Source organism: Ipomoea nil, unplaced genomic scaffold, assembly GCF_001879475.1.
Source record: "Ipomoea nil cultivar Tokyo-kokei standard unplaced genomic scaffold, Asagao_1.1 scaffold2845, whole genome shotgun sequence".
Taxonomy (NCBI): Eukaryota; Viridiplantae; Streptophyta; class Magnoliopsida; order Solanales; family Convolvulaceae; genus Ipomoea; species Ipomoea nil.
The window spans coordinates 4046907-4074327 of NW_017619273.1; the positions used below are offsets into that span (position 1 = coordinate 4046907).

Consider the following 27421-nt stretch of genomic DNA (forward strand, 5'->3'; position numbering starts at 1 on the left):
CCGCCCGCTTGACGTGGTTCTCTCTTCCTCTTCTTCGCTAGGGCTCCCCGATCCGCTGGGGCTAGAGCTCGACGTCCCGGAGGAGCTTGATGCGCTGTTATGCTCGACGGCTCGATCGGGGGCTGGCGTTGCTCGGGGGCTGGCTTCGGGAGTGTGGGACATAATGTCCACTTCCTCGTCGCTGATACGCTCGACCTCCTCATCGTAATCCGTGATTGAGGCGTTTTGACTATCCGAGTCCGACATATTTCTACCTAAAGGTCGGTCGGGAGTTAGTACAGGGTTCGGGGAGTTAGCTCGAAGTTAGTGCTATCCTACTTCTACGCTAAGTAAAGAGTAAACAAAGAGTAAAGAACTAAGAGCTTACCGAGTGAGGAAACTTTGAAGAAGGTCTGAAGTTTTGCTTTGCTTGATCGCCTTGCTGAGATGCTCTGCTCGGGATTCTTAGAGGATACCGACTGAAGCAAAAGAGTGAGGAAAGTTCAAATGAGGGCCTCAAGGGCCTATTTATAGGAGGGCATTTAGGCGGGAAATGGGCCAACTTGCCTGACACGACCCGCGCTGAATCCGAGGCGACGGATGGGATCGCCGAGGCCGGCAGAGGCCGACACGTGGCGTAGGAAGGAATGACAGCTGGCAGGTCGGCTTGGTGGCTGACGGTTGGGCTTCTTCATCCTGTCCCGTTTTTTCCCGACTGATCAAAAAGGCCCGGGCTGGGGGGCTCTTGGTAAGGAATATCCCGACCGAGATAGCTTCACCACGACCGAAGAGTCTGTCTCTTTCTCCTTGTCTTTGCAGGTAACAGGTCGGGCTCCACGAGAAGAACCCGGTCGTAGACCGACCGGAGTTGCCCGAGCGACGGTGTCGACCACCGAGCGGTAGCCCTTTGGCGAAAGAGCTGACGAAGGACACGTGGCGGCTCTTTACATCGACAGGCAGGGCACCCGGGAGGATGACACGTGGTGGCTACGTGGAGGACATGCCGAACGGCTGAAATCCTGTCCCCGGCATAGCGGCTATAAATACCCACAGTAGCTACAGTGTAAGGGACTTTTGGACGATCGATAGGCTGTTGCTAGAGAATCCCGACCGCAGTCAGTCGGTACTCAGAGCAGCCAAGTAGACTGTACTTAGGGCCTTTACCGGGATCAATAAAGATTTTACTTGCTTTAATTGGTCTCGTGCTATTTTATATTGCTTACGTAGAATTAGCAGTATCACCAATACATAGCAAAATGTTGCTAATAGGCCGTAGTAGCTAATGCATGAGCTAAATAATTATCTGATCTAGGAATAAAATTAAATGAACAAAACTGAAATAAAGTGGCAATTTGCTTGCAGCCGTCAATAGCATAGCCCACATAGGAGCGAAACGCGGCAGTTGGTGTAGCAAGATAACGTTGCAATGTCAAGCAATCCGTGTATAACTCAATACTCTGCTCCCCTCTCTCCTTCAACCACGATAAAGCCTCTTTGCATGCCAAAGCTTCGGCCATAAGAGGTGTCAAACAAGTTGGCAACGGTGCATTGAAGGCCGCTAAATACTCTCCGTTCGCATCGAACAAAACAGCCCCTACGGTGGCCCTTCCCGTATCGTGTAAATACCCTGCGTCGACCCGACATCTTCTCAAATTCGGCACAACATTTCCGGCCATCAAGGCGGTCTCCACGTGGGCAGCGTCGTGGACAGTCTCGGCAGCGTGAGCTACGGCATTGGCGGGCAGTGCTGCTGGCGGACGGATTGGGCGTGCCTGGAGCCATGCATCTTTGGCGGTCACGGCGGCTCGGAGTAGGGAGTTTGGCCGTGGCAGGCATGCCTCCCATACGGCTCGATTTCGTGCTCTCCAAATGTTGTATAGAATTGATGCTGCATATAACATTCCATCAGAATCTAAAACATTTTGAAGTTCCTCAAACCAAACATGAAAAATATTCGTGACAATGTTGGGGATTGTAAGGTTAGATTGTTCCCAAATGTTTCTTGCATAGTCACACATGACTAAAGCATGCATTGTATTCTCTTGTGATATCCCACACATGGCACAATAAGGGCTCACATCAACCCTCCTTATAAGCAAGTTTGTAGTAGTGGGCAATATATCACAAATGGCTCTCCAAAGAAACATTCTCCATTTCGGGGGTATCTTGAGCCGCCACAAAGATAACCAATTCATAAATTCCCCCCCTTGACTCTCGTAGTCCCCCACTATCCGCCTGTATCCACTCTTCACAGAATACATACCTTTTGGGTCCCCATGCCAATACCATGTATCATTATAGTCTAGGGAGACAGGTATCCTCATAATTCGCCCTACATCCTCAGGTTGGAATAAATCTGTTAGTATGTCATTATCCCATGTTCCTGTCTGTTGATCAATTAATCCCATTACTCTGGTCCCTTGTAATTGTACTGGCATTTCCGTTTGTATCATATGGTCGTGCTCATCCTGCAACCATGGGTGGGTCCATATAAATGTTGTTTCCCCATTTCCTATTCTTCGTCTGACCCCACTACAAATTATACTCTTTGCTGCCATAATACTCCGCCAACAAAAACTGAGGCTATTTCCTATCTGTGTATCAAAAAATGTTCCCTTAGGGAAATACTGGGCTTTATAGACACGAGCCACTAAAGAGTCAGGTTTAGTGAGCATTCGCCACGCCTGCTTTCCCAACATTGCCAGATTAAATGCACGTAAATCCTTAAATCTCAATCCACCATACTTCTTTGGGACACACAGTTTATCCCAAGCCTTCCAGTGTATTCGTCTATCACCTCCCGAGTCCCACCAATATCTATTCATGGTCCTCTCAATTGCCGTACATACTGATAGTGGTAAAGAAATACACTCATTGAGAAGGTAGGCATGGATTGTGCTACACTTTTCAATAGTATTTCTTTCCCTGCTTGGGATAGTAATCTTTTATTCCAAGACCCAATCCTTTGGCGTATTTTATCTTCAATATAAGCAAAAGCTGCCTTCTTATTTCTTCCAACAAAAGAGGGTAGACCCAGATATTTGCCAAAATTCGGAGCCTGTGTTACCCCCAAAACCTGAGCCACATTATCCCTGTCAATAATTCCTATATTCTTGCTATAGCAAATACTTGACTTGTGGTAGTTGACCACCTGTCCAGATAGGTTCTCATATACTGACAGACATTTCTTCACCTCATTTGCCTCCTCCTCCTTAGCTTTGAAAAATAATAGACTATCATCCGCAAAGAATAAATGAGATACCTGGGAGGCCCCTCTTGCCACTCTACATCCATGTATAAGTCCTTCCCTGTTTGCCTGCTGCAACATAAGTGAAAGTCCCTCTGCACAGATAATAAATAAGTATGGGGATAACGGATCTCCCTGTCTCAGGCCACGAGTAGGTATAATTGGATCACTCCTAGAGCCATTCATCAGGATACTGTAGGAGACCGTAGTTACACATTTCATGACCAAATCCACCCAGTTTCTGTGAAAACCTAGCGCCATCATCATGTTACGAAGATAGGGCCACTCCATCCGGTCATAAGCTTTTGCCATGTCTAGCTTAAGTGCACCCCATCCCCCTAATCCACACTGTTTTCTGTTCAAAAAATGGCCTACCTTTGCGGCTAACAAAATATTATCTGTTATCAACCTATCTGGAATAAAAGCACTCTGCGACTCAGATATTATCCCATCCATCAATGGTTTCATTCTATTAGACATCATCTTCGCAATTATTCTGTAGACCACATTACTAAGAGCAATAGGGCGCAGATCAGTCACCAACTCCGGATTATTCTTCTTTGGAATTAGCACAATATCCGTATTATTTAAATCAGATGGGAGCTCACACGTTTCAAGACAATTAATCACAAAACTCGCCACATCCCCTTCCACCACATCCCAAAAATGCTGGTAAAAACCCGGATTCATTCCATCCGGGCCCGGAGCCTTATCAGGATACATTGCAAATAACGCATTTTTTACTTCCTCTACAATGAAGGGTTGTAATAATGAGTCATTCTGTGCCTGTGATACCCGTTTCTCTACCTTCTCAAAAAACTCCTCCCCTGTCCCCGGACTCCCAGAGGTAAAAATATTATTGAAATACTCCAAAATATTTTTCCTCATAGGTTCCCCTTCTAACCAATCCCCATTGTCATTCATTATCTTAGATATAGTATTCTTTTTCTTACGATGTGAGGCATACCTGTGAAAAAATTTCGTGTTGGCGTCAGCCTCCTTGAGCCAGTGCTGCTTGGCTCTCTGCCTCCAGTATGCATCCTCTTGGGCTTCTGTTCTGCTTAAAAGCTCCTCAATGTGCCAAAATTCAGCAAGTGAGGTCATGTCAGTACGACCCCTCAATCGTTCCTGGTCCCTTTTCAGCATTAAAATTTGTTTCCCATACTTATGGAACCGATCTCCACCCCAGCGTGTTAACCGGTTTCCACAGTACTGAATACAATCTTGCAAACCCTGCCCCCTCCCCTCGTTCCATGCTTGCTCGACTACTCCCCTACACCCATCATCATACAACCAGGCCATCTCAAAACGAAACTCCCTCCTTGTCGCTCCACTCGCCTCTACTCCCTCATAAATTCCACAGAAAATAGCGGAATGATCCGACTTCCTGGTTCTCAAATTCGTAACCTTAGCATGGGGAACCACGTTACGCCACTCATTTGTCACCAGCACCTTGTCGAGCCTTTCCTCAATCCAATTCACAGTTCCTTTCCCCTTCTCCCAGGTATATGGGTACCCCACCATCGGCAGTTGCGCTAACCCACAATCTTCCAGTGTTTCTCCAAAACCTCGTAAAAGGCTATTCGGATGCGGATTTCCTCCCCTCTTCTCGTATTGATATAGTAAGTCATTAAAATCCCCCATCACGATCCATGGGAGATCCGATTTCACCACAAGAGTCCTCAACAAGTCCCAAGACTCGGCACGACGACTACGTTCTGAGAAGCCATAATAACATGTCATCCTCCAGCGTGGATAACCTGCCATAGTTACCTCAATATCAACATAGTTCTTCGAGTAACTAAGTAGTCTTGCCGTATTATTCTTCTTCCACAATAACGCTAATCCCCCACTTAAGCCATCATTATCAACATAGAACAAACCCTCAAACCCCAACGTTACACGAAGTCGCTCTGCATGATCTTTTGCCACTTTAGTCTCCATCAGAAATACAAAGTCGGGTTGCTTACGGGACACGGCAGTTCCAACTCAGCGTACTCATTGGCTTGGGCGGGTCTGTGATCCAGAACCCGCCATAAACAAGTTTTTTGAGCTGTCTACCATTGTTACATCGGCACTACCCCCTTCCTGCTCCCGGCGGCGTTTAGCCACCACAGCCACCACATCCTCACTCTCCCTCCTCTCCGCCTCATCTCTCGGGTCTTCCTCTACCGTCGGTCGCCGTCTCAGATTTCCCGACGCCGGTAGACCTTTCGGCTTGCCGCCAAGCCGGATCAACCAAGGACCACCCACCTCATGTGGCCCCTTATTCCCTCCTACCCGCAAATCCGCAGAGTACGGATATTGCTCCACCGGTATCCTTGCTTCCCGCGCTTTCAAACAGAACTTATAAGAGTGCCCTAGCATACCACAACAAAAACAAAACGTGTGCAGTCTCTCATATTTGAAGTTGACCCAGCACGTTGTCTTGTCTCGTTTGAGCAATTTCATCCTTCTTTTTATCGGTTTATCCACTGGGATTGAAACCCTAATTCGAAAATATGTTAACCATGGAGCCCCAATAAATCTTTCGTCCAATTTCACAAAAGTTCCAACGAAATTTCCAATCTGTTCCAGAATCTGTATCCCCGTATAGCCCAGTGGTAGATCATGCACCTGTACCCAGAGATCAATCGTGTCCAGCACCACATCAATCGGTAATATCCCATCCGGAACTCTTTTGCAAACAAGTGAATGGTTATTGAACGACCACGGACCCTCATCCAACACATACTCCACATCTGTCTCATGGTAAAAAATAAAGAGAAACAAGTTCGGTTGAATTTCCGAGACCTGCACCCCCCTTACCGGTTGCCAAACGGATGCCATTACCTGCCGCATGTACTCCACTTTTATGATCTTCGTTGTTAAAAACCTGCCTACCATTCCCCATGTCTGCTCCGTCTCCGATAGCCCTCCACCGTCCGCTGCAACAGCCAGAGCGAACACAGCATCCTCCTCATCATCGAGGACGATATCCGCCCAACTTCGCGTTATTGCTGCCACATCCCCTTCGCCCGTCGATGCCATCGGTTGTACTCACGTAACCAGCGTCACAAATCGGCAGTCGCCGATCGGAAAACCAAGAAAAACCGTACGAAACCCTAGCGGAGGAGAAGAACTCTAGAAAACCCTAGAGAGAAACTTTTATACACCCAAACCTAAGTTAGCAACCCCTAACTTAATTAAATTAAACTTGACATTGAGGTCTAAAAGTGTTCTAAAGAGCCATCTTCGGTTTAACTGGGAGGTCTATAAGCAACCCCTAACTTAATTAAATTAAACTTGACATTGAAGTCACATGCTCATTGAAGGATAAGTTCATCTGGGACCGAGGCCCCATTAAAAATCTTCTATTGTGTGTGTGTGGACGCACATTAAGCATTAAACTGACACATTTAAAGTACACAACACACGCACATTAAGCACACAAACAAAACACCGGCCTTCAGAACACAAACTCACGCACTTTAAGCACAAAACTCACGCACCTTAAGCACAAACTTCACGCACCTTAAGCACAAAACTCATGCACCTTAAGCACAAAACTCACGCACCTTAAGTTTCAACAACTACTCATATTAAGAACACAAATCTCACGCACATTAAGCACAAATTAAAACACACGCACCTTAAGCACAAAACTCATGCACCTTAAACACAAAACTCATGTACCTTAAGTTTCAACACTACTCACATTAAGTACATACCCACGCACCTTAAGCATAAAACTCACGCACCTTAAGCACAAGACTCACGCACCTTAAGTACAAAAATCACGCACATTAAAACCGCACAACCGCACATTCACCCGCACTTGTGTGTTAGTGGAAGAAAGATGATAAAAGTCTTACGTTCTTTTACTTAAGAAAATGTGTAAAATGGAAGAAGAGAATTGTTCGAGTTAAATGTAGCTTGTAAAATTGATCAACTTGCTTTTTGTATTTAAAAAAACAAAAAAACAAAAGTTTAGACAAATTAAAATGTCAGGAGATTTATATAGTAAATATATGTTTGTGTATTTTAATTTGAGCTTGTTACTAAATTTAAATAACATTTGATTGTTGTAGTATTTAAATATTATTTTTAGTATTTACTTATTAAAATTTGTTAATAATTGATCAGGAGCTCTTTCATTTAAAAGTGCTCTAAAGAGCCATCGTCAATTTAACAACTAAGTCTTTTCAAAAATTAGGTAAAAAGTCTTTTTTTTTTTAAAAAAAAATTTAAATCAGTCTAGGTGAAAAATTAGTTTACTGATTCTATAATTGAGGGGCCAATAAGCAACCCTTAGCTTAGTCAAACTTGACTTTGAGGTGCTTATTGATGGATAAGTAGTTTAGCTGGTACCCAAACCCCTTAAAAATCTTCTCAAGATATAAAAATATATTCCAAGTCTCATGGGACTTAGCGTAGTTGAGTTGTTACTTAATTTAAAGGTTATGATTATTGGAGGTGATAGTGTGGAGGTTTGAATTTTACTGAAAATATTTATAAAAAAAGGTTTAATAATGATGAAAGGTTTGAATTGGATCCCTTATGTACACATAAAAATTAGAATTTGAGCTAATTGCGTGATTTATGTTAAAACTTATTATTTATATGTTGTGTTTTTTTTTTTTTTTTTTTTTTTTTTTGAAAACTCAAACAAGTTTACTTTTTAGTAATATGTATGTATATCACGTACTTATACGTAAACAATTCACATAAAGTTCATTTGTAATATATTAAAAGTAAATATTTTTCCACATTGCAACCTGAACCTTAGTTCGTAGTATAATTTGCCTATGGGGTGAAATGGCCCCTTCAACCATGCGTCCTGTGGTCTCAGCCTACTCTTGGGCAAATTATGCTGTGCATCCGTATGCACCATGCATGGTGCATACGGATTAGGGATGGCAATTTCAATCCGACCCGTGGATATCCACCCGAATCCACCCCGCATGGATCGGGTTTTTTTGGGTGATGGTGGGTGGTGGGTCAGGGGTGGGTCTTAAAAAAGAAAACCTGCGGTGGGTCGGGTTGGATTCGGATTCTATGTACAAGACCCGCCTAGAACCCCACCCGACCCACCATGTGTGTGTGTGTATATATATATATATATAATAGTAAAATAAATACTAGTATGTAATTATTTATAATAGTTTATATAACTCCGTGTATCTTTTTACTATTTTTTATATCAAAACTACTAAGTTTATTTTTAAAAATTAACAATTTAGTTATTATATTTAAATATTTCCATTATTTATGTTTTAGTATCACTAATGGATTTTATTTTTTTATTATGTGTAAATAATTTAAATATTATTTTTTGAAAAACATAATAAGATGATAAGTGGTGGGTACCCGTAGTGGGCACCCGCACTCGGTGGGGGTGGGGGTGGGTTCTGAAAAAGTCCACCCGATGCAGGTTGGAGGTGGGGGTGGGTTATAAGGTGGGTCGGGTGATGGATGTAGCCCTCCCCGACCCACACCCGACCCATTGCCATCCCTAATACGGATGCAAAAACGACGTCGTTTTATTAAAAACGCGCGTCTCACTTAAAAAAAAATTTTAGTTTTGATTCCCAGCAACAATATTATATTGTGTATAATTTGAACTAAAATTTCAGAATCGATAAACTAAAATTCCAGAATCTATGAACTAAAATTTCAGAATTTATAAACTAAAATTTCAGAATGAATGAACTAAAAACTCATAATGAATGAACTAAATATCCATAATGAATGAACTAAATATCCAGCATGAATGAAAAAAATCAGTTTCGATTCACGTCTAAATATCCATAATCAATGAACTAAAATTCCAGAATCTATGAACTAAAATTCCAAAATCTATGAACTAAAATTTTAGAATCGAAACTGAATTATTTTTTTAAGTGGGATGCGCGTTTTTAATAAAACGACGTCGTTTTTGCATCCGTATGCACCATGCATGGTGCATACGGATGCACAGCATAACGATCCCTACTCTTGTCCAAAGCCGACCTACTGAACGGCTCAATTGTTATCTTGTTTCGTATGTATATAATTATATAGTAGAATACACATAAACTTCTAACATAATACACATAATCTAAAATAATACACACAAATTTTTAACATAATACAAATAAACTCTTACATAATACACATGAACTCTTAACAAAATACACATAAACTTTTAACATGATACACATAAACTCTTATAATACACATAAACACAAAAAAGTTAAAACTGTAACGGGATTGGACGGACGGAACGGTGTTCGTCGCGCCATCGCGTCAACTCCCCACCAACACTGCTGGAAAAATGACATTTTCCGTCCACTTTTCTGACCATCCAGAAAAGTGGACGGTAAATTAAGTTTTTTTCTAAATTATTGACCTCCCTATATGGTGGTCGGAATCTGGACAGTATTTTCGATCACTTTTAAATGGTGGTCGAAATGTTATGACCATTATTTTTTAATGGCCAGCTTTGACAAGCTTGGTGGTTGGAATTCAGATTATATATATAAGTCTCTGCTCAGTAATTCTAAAATCCATAAAGTAAAAATCAAATCCGAAATTCCCTTCGACCTGCGTGGCTCACCTCCGTCTCCTCTAGTACTACCTTCTCGGCTGCTCCGGCCTGGCGACCTTCGTGTCGGCTTCTCCTCCGGCCTTCACCGGACCACCGCTCCAGTCTCTTGTCTCCACCACCACGGCGTCACGGCTCCACCGCAGCACCGTGGAAGTGTTAATCTGCTCAACCGCTACAGCCTCCAGTACTCCCTGAGTTCAGCAGTTCATACGACCTTCGTCTCCACCGCCATTGTAAGGTTTATAGACTCCTTTGAAAATCTCTGTAAGCAGAATAATGGTGTTATTCCCCTCTTTACTTGTGATTGCTGGATTAATTTTTGAATATTATATGTTTTTCATGATACAATGTGATACTTCATATTTGTGATTACAGAGAATGTATATGTTACTATTTATGATACAATGTGATTTACAACCTCCAAATCTGAATTCTCCGTAAGCAAACCTCCGTATGTGTTTGAAATTTTGTAGTCAAATCAAAATGAGATTAATTTTTGAATTTTTTTTTTATATGATGGAAGGTTTATGGCTTTGGCAGTTTTACTGCATTTTTTATTCTCTTTTTTTTTTTTTTTTACTTAGATTACAACTCCCTAAGAACTCAACATTATTGTACAATTCAATGCCTTGTAAACAGGTCCAAATCCACCATCTCCAATGTCTCATCAACAATCTTCTTCATCAACTGCAGATTGGTCATTGGTTGGATTTTCATTTCCTTAGGTAATTTACATTTGGTGAAACCATGGAAGGTTCCTAGTTAAGAATACACATGTCTTATTGTTTTGAAGGACTGTGCTTTAATTGTAATAATGGTTATATTGCTCCAGAGTCTTCTTAAGCGAAGGAGCTGTAGATTGCAAATTGGCATTACTTTCTTCTCTGTGTTAAGTTGTCAGGGGTCTGCCATATAAGTAGTTTATCCCGTTTAATATGTAGTTTGCTTCTTTTTCGGCATTCATATAGCGTGTAATTTGGTGATCAATTATTATGGCAACTCTCTTCATTGATGGTGATACTGAGATTGCTTTTACTAGGATGGCATGTTATCTGGGTGAAGAATGGTAACACTGGTTACGATGAGATCCGTGCTGCCATCAAGGAAGCAAAGGCTGTTAAGGACAGCCCACAATGATCAAGGTTTGACTCTTTTGCTCAGAATTGATTTTACTGAAAAAGTGATTCTATTGTCTCCCAAGTTTGTTCTTTGCTAAACTCCAGTGCTTGCAGGTGACAACAACCATCGGGTTTGGCTCACCAAACAAGGAAAACAGTTACAGTGTTCATGGAAGTGCATTTCCATGTGCCTGATGATGTGAAGAGGTACTACTCCATCATATACAATTTGAACACTAATATGAGCAGAATTACAGTTAGATAATATGCTGATGATGATTTCCTGCAGCCATTGGAGCCGCCATGTCCCAGAGGGTGCAGCAATTGAAGCCGAGTGGAATTCCAAATTCGGTGAATATGAGAAGAAGTACCCAGAAGAAGCTGCAGAAGTGAAGGCCATGAAGATCTTGTTTTTCACTCTGTATATAAGGTTGGTCTGTTGTTTTTCACTCTTTGCAAGATCTTGTTTGTTTGGGTGATCTTTTCAGTTAATGGTTTTGCTTGTTTGAATTTGTGGCCATTTTCATTGATATATATTCCTAGTGTTCTTCAACAATGAATAAATGATAGTGCTGTCCTTGCTTTTAATCTGGGTTGTAGTACATTTTCTTTTTACTTCTCTGGATTCAGATCTCTATGTTCTTTTATTTTTCTCTCAGTTTCTGCACCAACTTATGTGTTGGCTTTGTTGTAGTCATATGGACTATGCAGGGTTTAGTAGAGCATTGCTTTTTGAGATTATTTACACAGTACTTTATAGATCATTGGGTTCTTTTGATTTAGTACTGGTAATATCTATGTAATTTTGACATATTTGTATTCTAAACTAGGATTCCTGCAGTTCTGCTTAATTCACTACAAGTAATTAATCATTGTTAATTATCTCTTATACATTTGTTGTTGTTGGTTTTTTTGTTTTTTTTTTTTTTTTTTGTTTTTTTTTTTTTTTTTGTTTTTTAAATAAAACTTTAAAGTTCCATTTTATATCTCAAGCATTTGGTTTGACAAGTTGTAAAGATAAGAAGAAATCAAGAAAGGCATTTGCACACATAATCCATGCATCATCTAGATAGAAAACTTTAGAAGAAGAAGAAGCACATACAAATTTCATATACAGTGACAGACAAATCCTTCTGTGCATGATTGATAGAGGGGTTAAGAAGAACATATACTGAGCTTTCATTGATATCCATCAGCTGTGTTAATAGAATATTTGTTAATATGACTTAACATAAAATTCTGAAGTTAGAAATTTTACGTTCCTAGTTCCTAGGGTACAAGTTAAATGAGAGTATCTCCATCATCTGTGACACAATTCCATTAATATTTGCATAGGGGTTCTTTACATTTTTGAAACTCAGTGAGTATATCCTAAATGCACCCATGTTAAGCAAAAATTTCAGAAAGACCATATTCTGTAAATCTAATTGCTGCTACTCCTTTTCCAACCTTTTTCTAGCATGGTAAATAGTTTTATATTCTGGAATTATAGAGCTGTGTTTGAGTTTCACTAAACTGCCCAAGGATCCATTGGATGCCAATTAAGGTACAGTATCCAAAACATAGTTATCCCTTACAAGTTAAAATATGCAGGACTTAAAACTCAACCAATGAATAACAAAAATCAAAATTAAAATAAAAACTTGAGAATTAAATTTAACATATACTAACAGAACTTATTATAAGTATGATAGAAAACTCACAGCTTTGTGTGTGCATATCTGATTCATTGACAGAATGGCAAAACATGGAAAAACTTCAGTTGATGTTAAAGCTCTTACTAAAACAGAATATATGAGAAGAAAAAAGAAGGTATCTAAGGTATTATACTCTGCAACTCTTGTATTTCTGTTCTGATATACTAGAATGCTATTTTTTGAAGACTTTATTGTTCTTTTGGGATATATGCTCTCTGAACACTATTTTTTATTGCAGAAAAAACAAATCATTGAGGTCTTCTATGCAGGGAAGAAAATGTGAAGCTCGAGATTTGGAACATCAAGATTTTGAGGTATATTTGTTTTGACATTTTTGTAGTTGGTTGATGAAACTTTTAAATTTTTATAGCAGCATGATAGCACTCTGATATCTCAACATAACAATAAACGCAAGGGTAAAGGAATTGCTCTTTCACAATCTCAGGATTAGATATTGCAACCTACATCAGTGGCTATTTTAGAAGAAGATAATATGCAAATAAGAATGATACCTATGCCGAAAAACGCAGCAAGTAATTGTGAGATTTCCTATTCAATGTTGCTTTAATAAATAACTATTCAATGCTACTGTTGTTGTCATCATGCATTAATTAAGAGCTCCAACCACGCGGTTTTCTTTATAGCTTGAGTCTAATTCACAAAATATCCAGGTTTATTTTGGCATACCAATTCTGATTCAGTATATTGTTACTATATAAATTAATATTTTTGTGTGAATTTGTATAGGTGAGGCCGAAAGACAAGAAGAAGGGGAGAAGACTGCCTAGGATTCATCATCCACCTGCAACACCGAAGAAGAATCCGTTTGATGGTGGTTAGTAGGTTAAAATTGAAATTGATGAATCTTTGAGCTGATGATTCAAGTGAATTTTCTGAGCTTATTTCAGTTATAATTTCTGATTATATGGGGAGAGAACTGCCTAGGATTTGCTTGTTAGTCTTGTTACTTAGTTGAAATTGTGACTGTCCATTGACCAATCTGTAAAATTTTGAATTGCAGTTCCTCTGCATAGATGTGAGGGCAGTGATCACTATAAGGAAGAAGATTAGGAAGATGCTTGTTGACAAGATTGAAGACCAGTTGGTGCTTCTTACACAAAATTTTATTAAGCTCTTCCTCTGCACTAATGTAAGTTGAGTTTTGATTTCAAAAGTTTGGAAGACCTCCATCAATAAATAGAAGTAATGGTCTTAAATTTGAAACTGAGTTTGGAGGATTATTCTGCATCTGTTTTTGACAAGCCACATAGTTTGTACATTTAGTTAGATTTGCTTTGTCATTACTCTTTGTAATTTCTTTCTTTTCTTTTTTTTTTTTTAGAAAACTCTTTGTAATTTCTTATTTATGTGGTATTGTAGGTTGCTTAGGGGATTGAATCAAAGTTAAATTTCGGAATTTCATATTTTAACTTCGTTTTACATTTTCAACGGTATATTCATGAAAGAATTATCATCAAGCGGATGAAATTTGTATATGTTTTTTAGCAAATATATATGTTTTAATATATATATATATATATATATATATATATATATATATATATATATATTCATTTCACTACGGAGGGATCTTCTGTAGTGAAATGATTTTTTTTTATTGACTACTTCCAGTTTTCCGACCACCAAAGTGGACGAAATTTCCGACCACCGGTGGTCGGAAAATCTGGACCCGCCCGGCTATTCTCCTGGCCTTTTTTTCCGACGGCATTAGAAAAGTGGTCGCTATTTCCAACTACTTCTCCAGTGGTTTGAAATAGCGAGGGGGATTTTTCCGGATACCCAAATTGGTTGGAAAAGAGGTCAGAACAAGCGTTTCCGACCTAATTAAGGCTATTTCCGACCACTTTTAGGTGGTCGAAAATCTGCAGATTTCTAGCAGTGCAACTTATAAAAATGACGTCGTTTTGGACCAAGGCGTACAATGTATTATGCACCCTGGTGCACGATATAATTTGCTCGGCAAATTATGCTGTAAGCACGTGCCCACCATGCACATGTGCGCACGAATATATATTCATAATTTCTATAGTGTAGATCCAAAAATTTCTACAATCTCGGTGAGCTAAAAATTATACTTTAAATTCCAATTGTTGAACCATGTTTTCACAAATCAGTGCAGTATAGAAATTATGGATCTACTGTATAAAAATTATGGCTCTACTGTATTTAAATTATAGATCATACAGTTTTCAAAATTATGAATCTAAAATATAAATTTTAGCTCACCGAGATTCTAGAAATTTTGAATCTACACTATAAAAATTATGGAGCTACAGTAAAAAGAATTATGGATATAAATTCGTGCGCACCATGCAAGGTGGGCACATACTCACAGCATAACGATTGTAATTTGCTCTAAACGGCTCTATGAGATGAGTTAGTTGGTCCAAAGAGGGATATGCTGAATTCGGTGAATTGTATTATTGGACATGTATTGTTAGTCATTATTATGTAATTTGTGAGTGTTCAACTTAAGACTCATAAGACCAACGGTAAATGTGTAAAAGTTGAAATAATTATTTATCAATCCATATTAGATTTTTTTTTCTCCCTAAGGCTCGAACCCACAACCTCTTATATGAGAGTGCAACTTTGGTGCATATTAGATTATTTATGCATAAACGAAGACAACCAGAATGAATAATAATAAGCATGTACCTAATTCTCTGAATTTTAACATTGTTATTTTAAATTAGTTTTTTTTCCAATATCCCAATTACACATAATATTGTTTTAAAATTGGTACTACTCTACTACTCTCTCATGTCTCCATTAGACACTCAATAACATTTTCTTTTCCAACTTCAATCAATTTCAACCATTTCTAGTCATGAAGACAAGAACATGGCTTAACATTCTACAACCACTCTTCAATCTCTTGACATGATCCACAAACACATAAAACAAGCATGAATAAATTGTCGAAAAGTTTTGCTTAAAAAAGACATTTAAAGTAATCAATTTTGTGGTATAATTTCCAGAGGGTCCACCTCCAATTTGTGTCAAGTTTCTTGGGTGTTGGCTGGGTTGGCCGAGTTTAGCCCATGCTTGATTCAAGACGCGGCGCTGTGACTTACCATGGAGGGGTGTGGTTAAATGGTTAATGTCCACCTACTTATCACCAATTGATTTTAAGTATGGTATGACAACGAGATAGTCAAAAAATTCAGTGTTTAATTGTGGTTGACTTACAACAGCCACATGATGGATGACCCCACTAGAAAATGAACATGGTGCAGTCCTAAGTGAAAGATTTAATTTGATATATTATACCGTCCATGTATTTACAAACTGCAATTAACATATTATATGTCTTCAGTTAATAAATATATTGTCTGTTAACTACAAACATCTTAATATCATTTTAGATAAGGGTCGGCAATGCAAAATCAACCTTCTACAATTTGTTGAGTCAATTGCATAGTTATAAATCAACAATTATGTAGATAGATGTATCCTTTCCATCCCTTCCAATGATACAGGCCATCGAAAATATATAATAATTTAAAAAAATATATTACATAGACATTATGATCATCATATATTTATTTTGCAAAATATCTGTAATCTGTAATCACATAAATTTGAGGTAAATCTTGTTTACTACATGCTATAGGGGATGCAAATACTTCTAAAATATATAATAGGGATTAATATTAAAAAAATTAAAAAAAATATTACAAAAACATTATAATATTCATATTATATGCATTACACATTAACAATGTTATTACATACTATATTTATTGATATATAGCCAAATAGATATAAATGATTCAGCTTTACATTTAGAAAACAGTTTTTAAACATGAAAAATTGTGCTAGTAAACATATTTTCAGTTTTCTATTATTCCATTCTCCAGTTTTCTAAAAATATGAAGAAATTCTCATGTTAGTAAACCAGTCCAATATCTGTAAGCAAAAAAAGAGTTTGTAAGGACATTCACAAAGGACAAAGAGACATTACATGCTACATTGCTACTTCATGCTGATCCCTTCCTATTCATGAATGTGACAAAATTGAACATTAATAAAGAATCAACCGTTCAATCATATCAAATGAATTGATCAGAAAAACCCAATGCACAAGTCTATCTATTTGCAAATGAATTAAGCAGAAAATATTAAAGAAAAATCCAATGCACAGGTCACCTATTTGCAAATTTGTTGAGAAATATACAGTCAAATCCATGAGAGTAAGCCAGGCCGGCCATCAAGAGCAGATATCCTCCTTTGTTTCCGAGTTCTCTAAAGCAGCCTTCAATGCTCTCCTCTTGCTCTGAATTCGGTTGACATACTCCACAAGTATGACCTGTAATTTCGGAGCAAACTTAGTGGTTGAAGATATATTCAGCCCTGCCTTCTTGAAGGCCCTCGTAGCATATTTGTCCACCATCTCTAAATGGGTATGGCAGAGAGAAGGAACCATGGATCTCAAGACAGGATTCCCACAGAACATCGGCCCCGTTGCAGTAGTTTTCTTCACGTAATTGCAAGCCTTGTAGAGCTTCTGGTTGGGGTCTGATAGGATATGCGCATGACAGAACCTCGTCAAAGCCATGGCCTTCGACTTGCACGTAATTACCCCACACTTATTACTGATAGGATTGTTGGAATTGAGGTTGGGGTTGGGATTCGGGTTCTCCCCTGTCCCTGTGATGGCTATGTTATTCTCTTCATTGTCTTCCTGGAAAGGGCTTTTCCCATACTCCCAATAGTACTCTCTGTGCTTGAGCTTCAGCTCCTCCATCAAAGCCCAGTAGTGATCCCGGTATATATGGGCCAGCTGCTTGACCCGACGGCGCCGCCGCCGCAAAACCTCCATCCGATGCAAGAATTTGGATCGAGCCAAAACCGCGTCTTCCTCAGACCCGTCGATTAAAATTGGCGAAGGAGAGACGGAGTTTCCCGGCAAGGAATTGTTTGGCATAGAAACGGCGTCGGGCATGTTGGAATTCACAGATTTTGGGGTTACCGGCCCCGCTGTAATTAATCGGATTTCTCAGTACGATTTTAGGGTTTAAGCTACGACAGAGATTTGAGCCGAGATAAGATCAACTCTATCTGAATAACAAAGCAAAATTTAATCTATTAATTCATAACTTTCCGATTAAAATCTTCCATCAACTATAATCAACTACATACGAATACTAAAGCAAAATTTAATCTATTTATTCATAAATTTCCGATTAAAATCTAACATCAAGTATTCATTACCTTTCAGGCTTTCTGTAAATTCTGGCGTAAACGGCGACTGGCGACGCAGATCTCTGGCGGACGGACGGCAATTGGCTGGGCTGCTTGTCGCTGCAAAATGGCGGCCGGCGGTAATGGCGAGACGACGAGGGTGAGAAGTGAGGCCGAACCGCAGAGAGCAATTTCAGAATAGGATTTTGTGAGCTTCTCAGTTGTCTGCTAATGTTAGTGCTTAGCGGGTTGAGGTCCTTCGAAGATTTAGGAAGACCAAATTTTAACTTTAATCGCCAAACATTGTGTCATTTGTGTGGTCAAGCTACCACGAGCACCATAATTGTAGCTTTTTCAAATAGGAGTTCATAGATTAGGAGAGTCAATAATATTCAAAAAAAAATTACTCTGTTTGATAAATGGTTGTTGGTTGATAGTTGTTAATTGATTGGATTATATGGTATAATTAGTTGATAACATTAGTTTATTGTAGAAAAATGTTTAGTAAATTAGTTGTTAGCTGATAGTTGATTTGTATAATTTCTTTTTTCAAAAAGTTAATTGAAAAAGTTGTTTTCACCAACTTTTTGAATTTTAGCATTTTAGAGTTACAAAAAACTTATTAACCAAACATTTATATTGATTTTTTAACCAAGTCAAACAGATAATAGTGGTCAAATAAGCCAAAATTGACTGATAGGCTAACTACTTTACCAACAGAGCCTTAAATCTTGTTTGGTAAATGGTTGTTAGCTGATTGGGTTAATTAGAGGGTATAACTAGTTGATAATATTAGCTGATTGTAGAAATGTGTTTGGTAAATTAGTTGTTAGTTGTTAACTGTTTGGTATAATTTCTTTACTCAGAAAGCTAATTGAAAAAGTTGCTTTAAGCAGCTTTTTGAATTTTAGCATTTTGAAAATTACAAAAAGCTAATTAACCAAACAATTATATTGATTATTTTAACAAGACACCAAGTCAAACAATTAATAATGGTCAAATAAGTCAAAATTGATTATAGACTAACTACTTTACCAAATAGAGCCTTAATTTTATTTATTGATCAGGAACATAGTGAGGGCACCGACAAGTATGTATGGATAGATAGTACATTGCAACTGAGTCAATAGTGCTAAAAATTTTTTTTTAATATTATTTACTAATCAGGAATAAAGTGTTTGTTACTTATAAGAAAAATAGGAATAAAGTGTTTGTTACTTATAAGAAAAATTGTAATATATTTGAGGAAAAAAATGTAATATTTTTAAACTAAAATAAAAAGTATTACATTTTTTTAAATCAAAATGTAAAACTATTACATTTTTTTCAAAAGTATTACACTTTCTTTTATAAGTATCAAATAATTTATTCCCGATTGATATTACATTTGCATATTCAACCCGACTCGCCTCACAGACAAAGATTCGTGAGTTAGTCCCACGCAAGTTTTTGCCTTTATTTCTTGTCACAATTAGTTTTTCATTTAAATTCAATTGTTTGATAAAAATGGCGAATATTTAATTTCATCATTCAAGTTTCTTTTTTAATATTAACTTTTCTCCCTCTTATATATGTAAACTCTTATAACTGAATGATAAAATTACGTGTTACTCTTTTTTATTAATGATGGAATTTAAATAGAAGACTAGTTGTGACAAGAAAATGAAAATTAAGGGTATAATGAAATATAATTAAAAGACGGTTAAGAAATAAATGTGGCAGTATCATAATAATCGGTGACAAAAATGAAATTTGCTAGGAATTAAGAAATTAGGATTTATAAATTAAGACATCTACTAAATATATCCAGCATAACAAATATAATAAAAGACAACCTTAATTGGAATAAAAAAAAAAAAAAAGTGTTAAAAGTATAGATTGTATTGATAAATTATACTTTGTGTTTTATTCATTATACCTCTTACATTTATTTTTCAAATTTACCCATTTATCTTTATGAAAATTAATCAATTCTCTTATTATCAATTTAATGCAATATTTTTTTTCTTTTTATGTTAATGATTATGATAGTTATCAATTTAATGCAATATTTTTTCCCTTTTACGTTAATGACTTATAATGGAAAGTAAAGAACATTCTCTGTATTTGCAGTTATAATAGTATATTATTGAAATTTTTACCAAATATGATATATCTATACTAGTATAGTACTCGTGCGATGCACGAGAAAGATATTGTCTAATTGTGTGAAAAATTTAAGAGATTACTATATTAAAATTTGCAAATTACAAAGCCGATCTTTAAAAAAATGTAAAGACAAAATAGTAACAATAATAAAATTACTTTAACATACAATATTCAAAAATAAGTGTCACAAAATTACAAATTATTGAAGATTTCGTGGTATACCACGTTGGTTGTTGATGTAGCATTTGTACTTAAGTTGTTGGAGACAATATTTGATTTTATTTTACATCCACATAAATTCAAATAATTTATAATTATTTTACCGATTTGGTTCATATAAAATATTCAATATTATCTACAAAAAATAAAATATTCAATATTTGTCATATTTGAAATGATTTTGAATAATATTTGATTTTATTTTACATCGTGGTATTCGCAGAAATTTAAAATTACATTGTTGATGAAATGATGAGTTAATTGTTACATAAATACTGCAATTCCGTTAAGAATTTTAAAATGATTTAGCATAATTGAAGTTATGAAATTTGATGAAATTAATTAATTATTATAATATTAAATTTGGTAAATTGGATCCAATCCGCAATGGTTATCTCATATTTGGAATGATTTTGCATTTAAAAACGATATAAATTTAGTTATCTCATATTTGGAATGATTTTCAATAAATATTTGATTTTATTTTACATCAACATAATTTCAAATAATTTATAATTATTTTACCGATTTGGTTCATATAAAATACTCAATATTGGTCATATTTGGAATGATTTTGAATAATATTTTATTTTATTTTACATCGTGGTGTTTGTAGAAATTTATAGAGTGAATTCCATTTTTGGTCCTATTGTTATAGGGATGTTTTCAATTTTAGTCCACCTTAATTTTTTTTGCCACTTTATAACCACTATTATTGAATGTGTTCCACTTTTAGTTCCATCGTTAGTATTTCCATCAAGAGGCCGTGTAATCTAAGAGTATTTTGACATTTCTTCTCATCCAAGACTACGTTTGACTAAAGAAATGAGAATATTAAACCTAAAACCTAAAAAACCTCGTCGGCCCATGTTGGAACGAACGAAACGATGTAGCTTTGGCTTCCCATTCTCGTTGTTCGAAGAGCCATCTTCGAATATCGGAGGAGGACGACGACGAAGCACATAGATTAAAAGAGAAGAGACAAACATAAAAAGACCAAAATACCATTTGATTATACGGCCTCTTGACGGAAATATTAACGGTGGACTAAAAGTGGAACACATTCAATAACGGTGGTTGTAAAGTGGCAAAAAAAATTAAAGTGGACTGAAATTGGAAACGACCCTATAACAGTATGACCAAAAATGGAATTCACTCAAATTTATAATTGCATGTCCTTCTTCTCCACATTTGATGAAAATGAATCATCCAGTCTACGCTTAACGCTGTGGTTGGAAGATCCAGATTCAATTTTTTCAATTTCAGCATCTTGTTGGGGTTGTTCTTTTACTGGTGACCTCACCCCCAGAAGATAATTCCTTAAAAAAAATTTAAAAGTGTACATAATTCTTTATTGACTAATATTTACGAAGTTAGAAGAATAAATATAAAAATAGTTTATTATATTACAATGAAAAATTACATCAACACTGTTAACTTGTCCAAGTTGTAATGCGGAAAATGCATCTGAATCCTATAGAATAAAAGTACATATATTATTTACATTTTATTATTTAAAAGTAATAAACTATAAACTATTAAATTATGTATACGGGTACCCTGATATATTAAACTTTTATACACTCAATATGTGAGACCTGTTATTCAATTTAATTTTGAGTTAATACCCAAAATCGTCCTCGACTATAGTGACTTTTCTCAATTTCGTCCTAAACGATTTTGGTGACCTAATATCGTCCCAGACTTTTGTGTTTCGCTCAATTTAGTCCCAGACTTTTGTGTTTTTGCTCAATTTAGTCCCTCATTTGTTATTATGTCCATTTGGTGTTAAATAAATAGACAATTCAGTAATTTTAATATTGGCATCTCTTTACTCATAGACATGTGAACTGCGAAATCTCTTCTTTTTTTTTTAACGAATTACTCCTAAAACTGCGAATATAAAATTTGATTTGCAGGTCCGTGAGTAATTCTAAGTGTAATTCATACAAGAAAGAGGAATTTCGCACTTCACAAGTTGAAAGTAAAGAGAGATCAATATTGACATTACTGAATTGTCCCTTTATTTAACACCAATTTGACGGAATAACAAATGGAGGACTAAATTGAGCGAAACACAAAAGTCTGGGACGATATTAGGTCACCAAAGTCGTTTAGGACGAAATTGAGAAAAACCACTATAGTCGAAGACGATTTTGGGTATTAACTCATTTAATTTTATACACACTGCAATGTTATTACACATAACTAAAGTATAATTCTAATTCAACTATAGTTTCATTGGATAATATACACTCAAATATGTAAAACTGTTATTCAGTTTCATTTTACATTCACTAAAAGATCATTACAATACAACTAAAGTATCATTTTGATATAACTACAGTTGAATTTGACAATATACACTCAATATTTGACACATGTTATTCAGTTTCATTTTATACATACTGTAGTTTCATTTTAGCACAACTATAGTATCATTTTAATTCAACTACAGTTTCATTTGACATGTTATTCAATTTTATTTTAGATATATGTTATAGTTTCATTATAGCACAACTAAAATATCATTCTAATTCAACTAGAGTTTCATTTTACAATAGAGTAAGTTTCAATTTTGGTCATGTGACTATATGGGTCCTATTAATTGCAATCCACGAGTTTCAAAAGTATTAATTTAGTACCTTAATTATGCAATTTTTATCAATTTTGGTCCCTCCAGCAAAATTTCATCGAATAAAAGGGGTTAAAAATTGACTTTGCTTAATTCGGACCACAGTTTAAAAGATAAATTTGCCCCTCAGATTAAACACTAATTGATGAATTAAGTTTTTTCGACGAAAGTTGACCGGAGTGACCAAAATTGATAAAAATTACATTGTCAAGGTACTAAATTAACATTTTTGAAAGTCGTGAACTGCAATTAACAGGACCCCTATAGTTACAGGACCAAAATTAAAATTTACTCTATTACAATATAAACTCAATATGCAAGACATGTTATTCAGTTTCATTTTACATACACTATAATTTCATTTTATTCTGAATACATCGTAAATACGGAATTTGTTAAATATAATACTTTAGAAAAAAAAAAAAAACAGTGCCGTTTTAAAACCTTGGTCGACCGTATAACAATTGTCAAAATACATTCTTCCCTTCTCTCTACTATTTTTTCTCCCAGTCACCAAGCTCAAAATCTGACAAAAATGAATAAAAATTCCTATTGGGATGCTTTAAATAGGTTTAAACAAACAATAATGTAAATGATATATCTTTTCCTATCTCTTCCAAGGATAAAGGCCACAAAAAAATATATAATAATTTAATAAAACAATATTACCTAGACATTATGATTATCATATCATATGCATGTAATTACATCCTGCATTTATTTTACAAAAATATCTGTGTAATTATATAAATTTACTTCTCTGCAAACCATATTCACTGCAAAATTATATATCAATCACATTTTATACACAAAACTGCTGAAGCAAGAAAAAGGGGTTCATAAGTACTCATACAAAGCTGAGAATTCAACTAAAAATGGAACTTTATGACTAAAGAGAGACAGATATTCACAAAAACGACCCAAGAGAGATTACATGCTACTGCTACAAAACTATGGATCGAAGAGGATATACAAATGCAAAGCTATTCGATCTCGATCTTCCTATTCATGAATCTGACAAAATTGAAAAGCTAATGTTATCTGTTTTCGATATATTTCAGCATGCCAAAATCATCAGATTATGAACTTACCACTGTGATCAGCATGCAGAACCGAACCTCTAAAGGAAGAAACTTCGCCTCGAATTCTGACCCTACACGAGGCAATATCCTAGTTGCCAATTGTATCCATCTTGACAGGTAGAACGGGATTTAGGGGAAAAAGAATGGTTTGAGACAGATAGTCTCATGCTTGGAGCACCTGACAGTGCACAATGTGACTCTTCAATCCACTTCGTCCTGCAATGCTCGACCACAAATTGGTGAATAGGTTTCTGAAGTGGCCTTTTCCAGCTATATTCTCCCAAAGGTGAGGGTTATCTTCCACTTGCTTATTCGGGCTCGAAATGTCAACCAAGCTTATGCTCATGTTGTTCCGAATTATACACAGTTTGCCGTTAAGGGGAACGAGGGCAGCAGCTTCTAATGCCCGGGAGTTCCCGAGATGAAGCTTGCTATCGATAAATCTGTTCCAAGAATTCGTGGACTCATCATACACTCTAAGCTTACAACCATCCCGGCAATCCAAGGCATATAGTCTACCATTCATAGAGATACTCGGGTTGCGCCAACCAGCAACCATCCCGTCATTGACGGGAGACCATGTATTCGTCTCCGCGTTATAAGCTTCACTTAAGACCTCTCGGTGGGATCCCAAGCCTTTCAGAAACCACTTCCCATCATAAATAACGCCAATGAAGGGCACCATGGCTGTGCTCATATCAGCAATGAAGCTCCACCGGTTCCTATTGGGGTCATAGACCTCTGCAGAACGAAGGGTTCTTTGTATTCCTTCGCATTCACCACCAGCGACATAAAGGCAATTATTAATCACGCAAGACCCGAAAAAGTGTCGTTTACGCAGCATGTCGGGTGCCCTGTGCCATTTATTCGTTCTAGCGCTATAAAAGATGACCCGTCTCATGGACCCCTTAATTGGGTCTTTCCCTCCGAACAAATACAGATGGCAACCGCTAAGGACAGCGCAGCCAAATCCAAGGGCATCGCTATACTCACCCGGAACAGGAGGGAGAGGTTGCCAAAGCTGATAGGTTGGATCAAACGCGTGCCACGAAATCCGCCCATCACGATCTCTTTTTATGACATATACCCACTCTTCCGCCATTCCAAGACTTTTCCTCAGAGAATAAAAGAAGTTCCCAGCTAGAAGGCGATACCACCTTTTGCATACTAGACGGAGCTTGTTATGTTCAACACGAGGAACCCGTATCAAACAAGCAATCGCAAGATCATCTGGAAGGCCAGGAAGAAGAGGCGGTTGCACTCTCGACCTCTCCCTCCGAGAGCTTTTGCTCTTGTGTGCACGGGGATTGATATCTGGCTGAATACAGAGTTTTGAACCTGGTACAAATTTTCTCGCACCAGCAACCGTTTTCAAGCCTGAATCAACCTTGCAATAACATGATACTGAATCAACCTGCACATGATCCAAGATAACATGATAACCATTAACTATATGTGTTATAATATATGTAAAACAAAACAAACAAACAAACAAAAAACAAAACCTTAAGGATGCTATTTCTAAGGAAAAATGATAATATCTAACGTTTTGCTCAAGAAATACAAAAATCAGCATTAGACTGAAATGCTTGATCTGAAATATGATGTTGAACAGAGTGTCCCAATAAGAAACTGTTTTATCAGAGTCATACAACTTTATAGTTAAAAATTAAAATGAATGCATTATTAGATTTTGCATTAGTATAAGGGGATCTAAAAGATTTTATGCCTCTATGAGAAAATTTCATAAAGAGCTAAGAAAAGTAGTGTAATGTTTCAAGTATAAATTTTAACATTAGGAATTTTATCATATTGATATCACTAAATCAGTATTTTTAAATAGGCACAACTATGATGCAAGGTAACAAGGTTGGTGATACTCTTAAATTGTGCTTTTGTTTGGTTTTCAATCACAAATCTCAAGGATCACTTATAGAGGTATCCTGTGGCGGGAGGGAGTGAAGAATGCCAAGTGCATCGGGATTTCGGGATGAAAAGTAAAGTGATGTTCGACCACAATATAACATTCATGGAAAGTCTAGGCCACCACACAAGTCTTTAGAGCCTCACAGATCGAAGTAATCCCAGCACATATGCTCTTACCAGAATACCAGCTTCACTGTCCAAACCCTTGGGACATTTTTAACCAATCCTATAGACATAAATTAACTAACAAGAACATAACATATGTTGCAAGGGATTCAAAGGCCTTCTACGACTCTCAAAGGTCAACCATTCAGTAAAGTCACATGAGAACAACTTAATTTTTTCATTTTTTTATGCACAAAACAGTTATAGAAGCACATGTTTCTAGAACTGCCTTCGCTTTTTATAAGGTGCTTACCATTCTTAGGCATTACTCCGTTACTCCTTATTAACTACTTTCTATCTTAAACATCAAGGTTGAGGCCCATCCCAGTTGTTTAGGGAAATTATACCATGGACCAGGGTCTACCTTGCATTGTAGACCCTGGTCCAAAAATAACCTTCAGATTCTGTATCTATAGTTGACACATTCTTTACCTGCAGTTGATAGTTTCTGTACCTATAGCTATCATATATTTATATTATGTGTCAGCAATTATCAAGTCAGATTTTGTATCTATAGTTGACACATTCTGTATCTGTTGTTGATAGTTTCTGTACCTGTAGCTATCATATTATGTGTCAGCAATTATCAAGTTATTTGTTTACATGTACAGAAACTGTTAACTATAGGTATAGAATGTGTTAACTATACTGAAGGTACAAAATTTTTGTATCAGGATTCACAATTCAATATGAACCTTGGTTCATGGTATAACAATTGTGTTGTTTATTGCAGGTGATCTGAGGATAGGGACCCTTTATTAGAATTATTTAATAAAGTAGTTGCTCAAAATGTGATATATCACCACAGTACATTTATTAGAATTATTTAAATGAATGAAATATCATCTTTTAAAGTTAAGGTTGCAAAGAATTACATTTACAACTAAAATCAGGGGATTCCTCAATCAAACCATTCCAAATTGCCCCTACACGGCTACACTTACAGTTAGACAATAATGTTCATTGGGTTTTAAAGTCAGCTACACATGAGCAAGAAACGCATATGAATGTCATTCCATCAAGACCCGGATTATTGCACCGAGAATAAATCTGAAAATGGCAACAATCAATGTTTTACCGAATTTAACATTTTACCACCATAAAATTTCAGCCCTTTCAAGTTTCGATATGCCAAGGACAGAGTGGTCAAAGACCAGATCTATATGAAGTCATCAGAACTAACATTTTGTAATGCCAGAAATGGCATGGAAGATGCTTGAAGTAAGATCTTTGTCTACATGGGAGGTAGAGAATAAACTAAAAGCAAGGATAGAAAGATAAACCCAAAATATTATAAAGAATTTGCACTGTCATTTATAAGTACTGAAATTTCGGGACTGCAAATGAAGACTAGTTGAGTAAAGAACCAGGTTTACCAGAAAGGAAAAAAAAAAAAAAACCCTTTTTTGGTCAAGTAAGCGGGTAAAGA

The 27421-nt window shown here is 36.7% G+C and overlaps 4 protein-coding genes across 9 annotated transcripts in view; 1 reads left to right on the forward strand and 3 right to left on the reverse strand.

Annotated features, from left to right (window-relative positions):
* Nucleotides 1-460: 460 nt before the first annotated feature.
* Nucleotides 461-27421, reverse strand: part of LOC109160220 (F-box/kelch-repeat protein At1g55270) — a 28268-nt gene continuing 1307 nt past the window's right edge. For 2 of the 4 annotated variants that reach the window (XM_019308458.1, XM_019308457.1), the window contains exon 3: nt 23592-25315. In XM_019308458.1, coding sequence (XP_019164003.1) covers nt 24065-25315 — 1251 coding nt within the window. In that variant the 3' untranslated portion in view covers nt 23592-24064. Of the gene's footprint in view, nt 472-3435; nt 3440-23591; nt 25316-27421 lie in introns of those variants that run through there. The other 2 variants (XM_019308459.1, XR_002050712.1) reach the window with 2 other exon arrangements.
* On the reverse strand, nt 1242-2804 carry LOC109159858. The gene has a single exon (XM_019307967.1). It carries the CDS (start codon nt 2802-2804, stop codon nt 1242-1244), a length of 1563 nt encoding a protein of 520 aa, XP_019163512.1.
* Nucleotides 10834-13118, forward strand: LOC109160222. 2 transcript variants are annotated; one of them, XM_019308463.1, is made up of 6 exons: nt 10834-10936; nt 11027-11119; nt 11202-11342; nt 12649-12733; nt 12848-12923; nt 12980-13118. In XM_019308463.1, the coding sequence occupies exons 2-5, from the start codon at nt 11082-11084 to the stop codon at nt 12890-12892; spliced, it is 309 nt and encodes a 102-aa protein (XP_019164008.1). In that variant the 5' UTR covers nt 10834-10936; nt 11027-11081; the 3' UTR covers nt 12893-12923; nt 12980-13118. The 2 variants fall into 2 exon arrangements, with proteins under 2 accessions (XP_019164008.1, XP_019164007.1); XM_019308462.1 differs by having other exon boundaries at nt 10834-11119; nt 12983-13118.
* Nucleotides 16657-18089, reverse strand: LOC109160221 (INO80 complex subunit D-like). Of its 2 annotated transcripts, XM_019308460.1 has the most exons (3): nt 17907-18089; nt 17848-17874; nt 16657-17613 (listed from the first exon to the last, which is right to left on the reverse strand). In XM_019308460.1, the coding sequence occupies exon 3, from the start codon at nt 17576-17578 to the stop codon at nt 16844-16846; it is 735 nt and encodes a 244-aa protein (XP_019164005.1). In that variant the 5' UTR covers nt 17579-17613; nt 17848-17874; nt 17907-18089; the 3' UTR covers nt 16657-16843. The 2 variants fall into 2 exon arrangements, with proteins under 2 accessions (XP_019164005.1, XP_019164006.1); XM_019308461.1 differs by having other exon boundaries at nt 16657-17694; nt 17848-18089.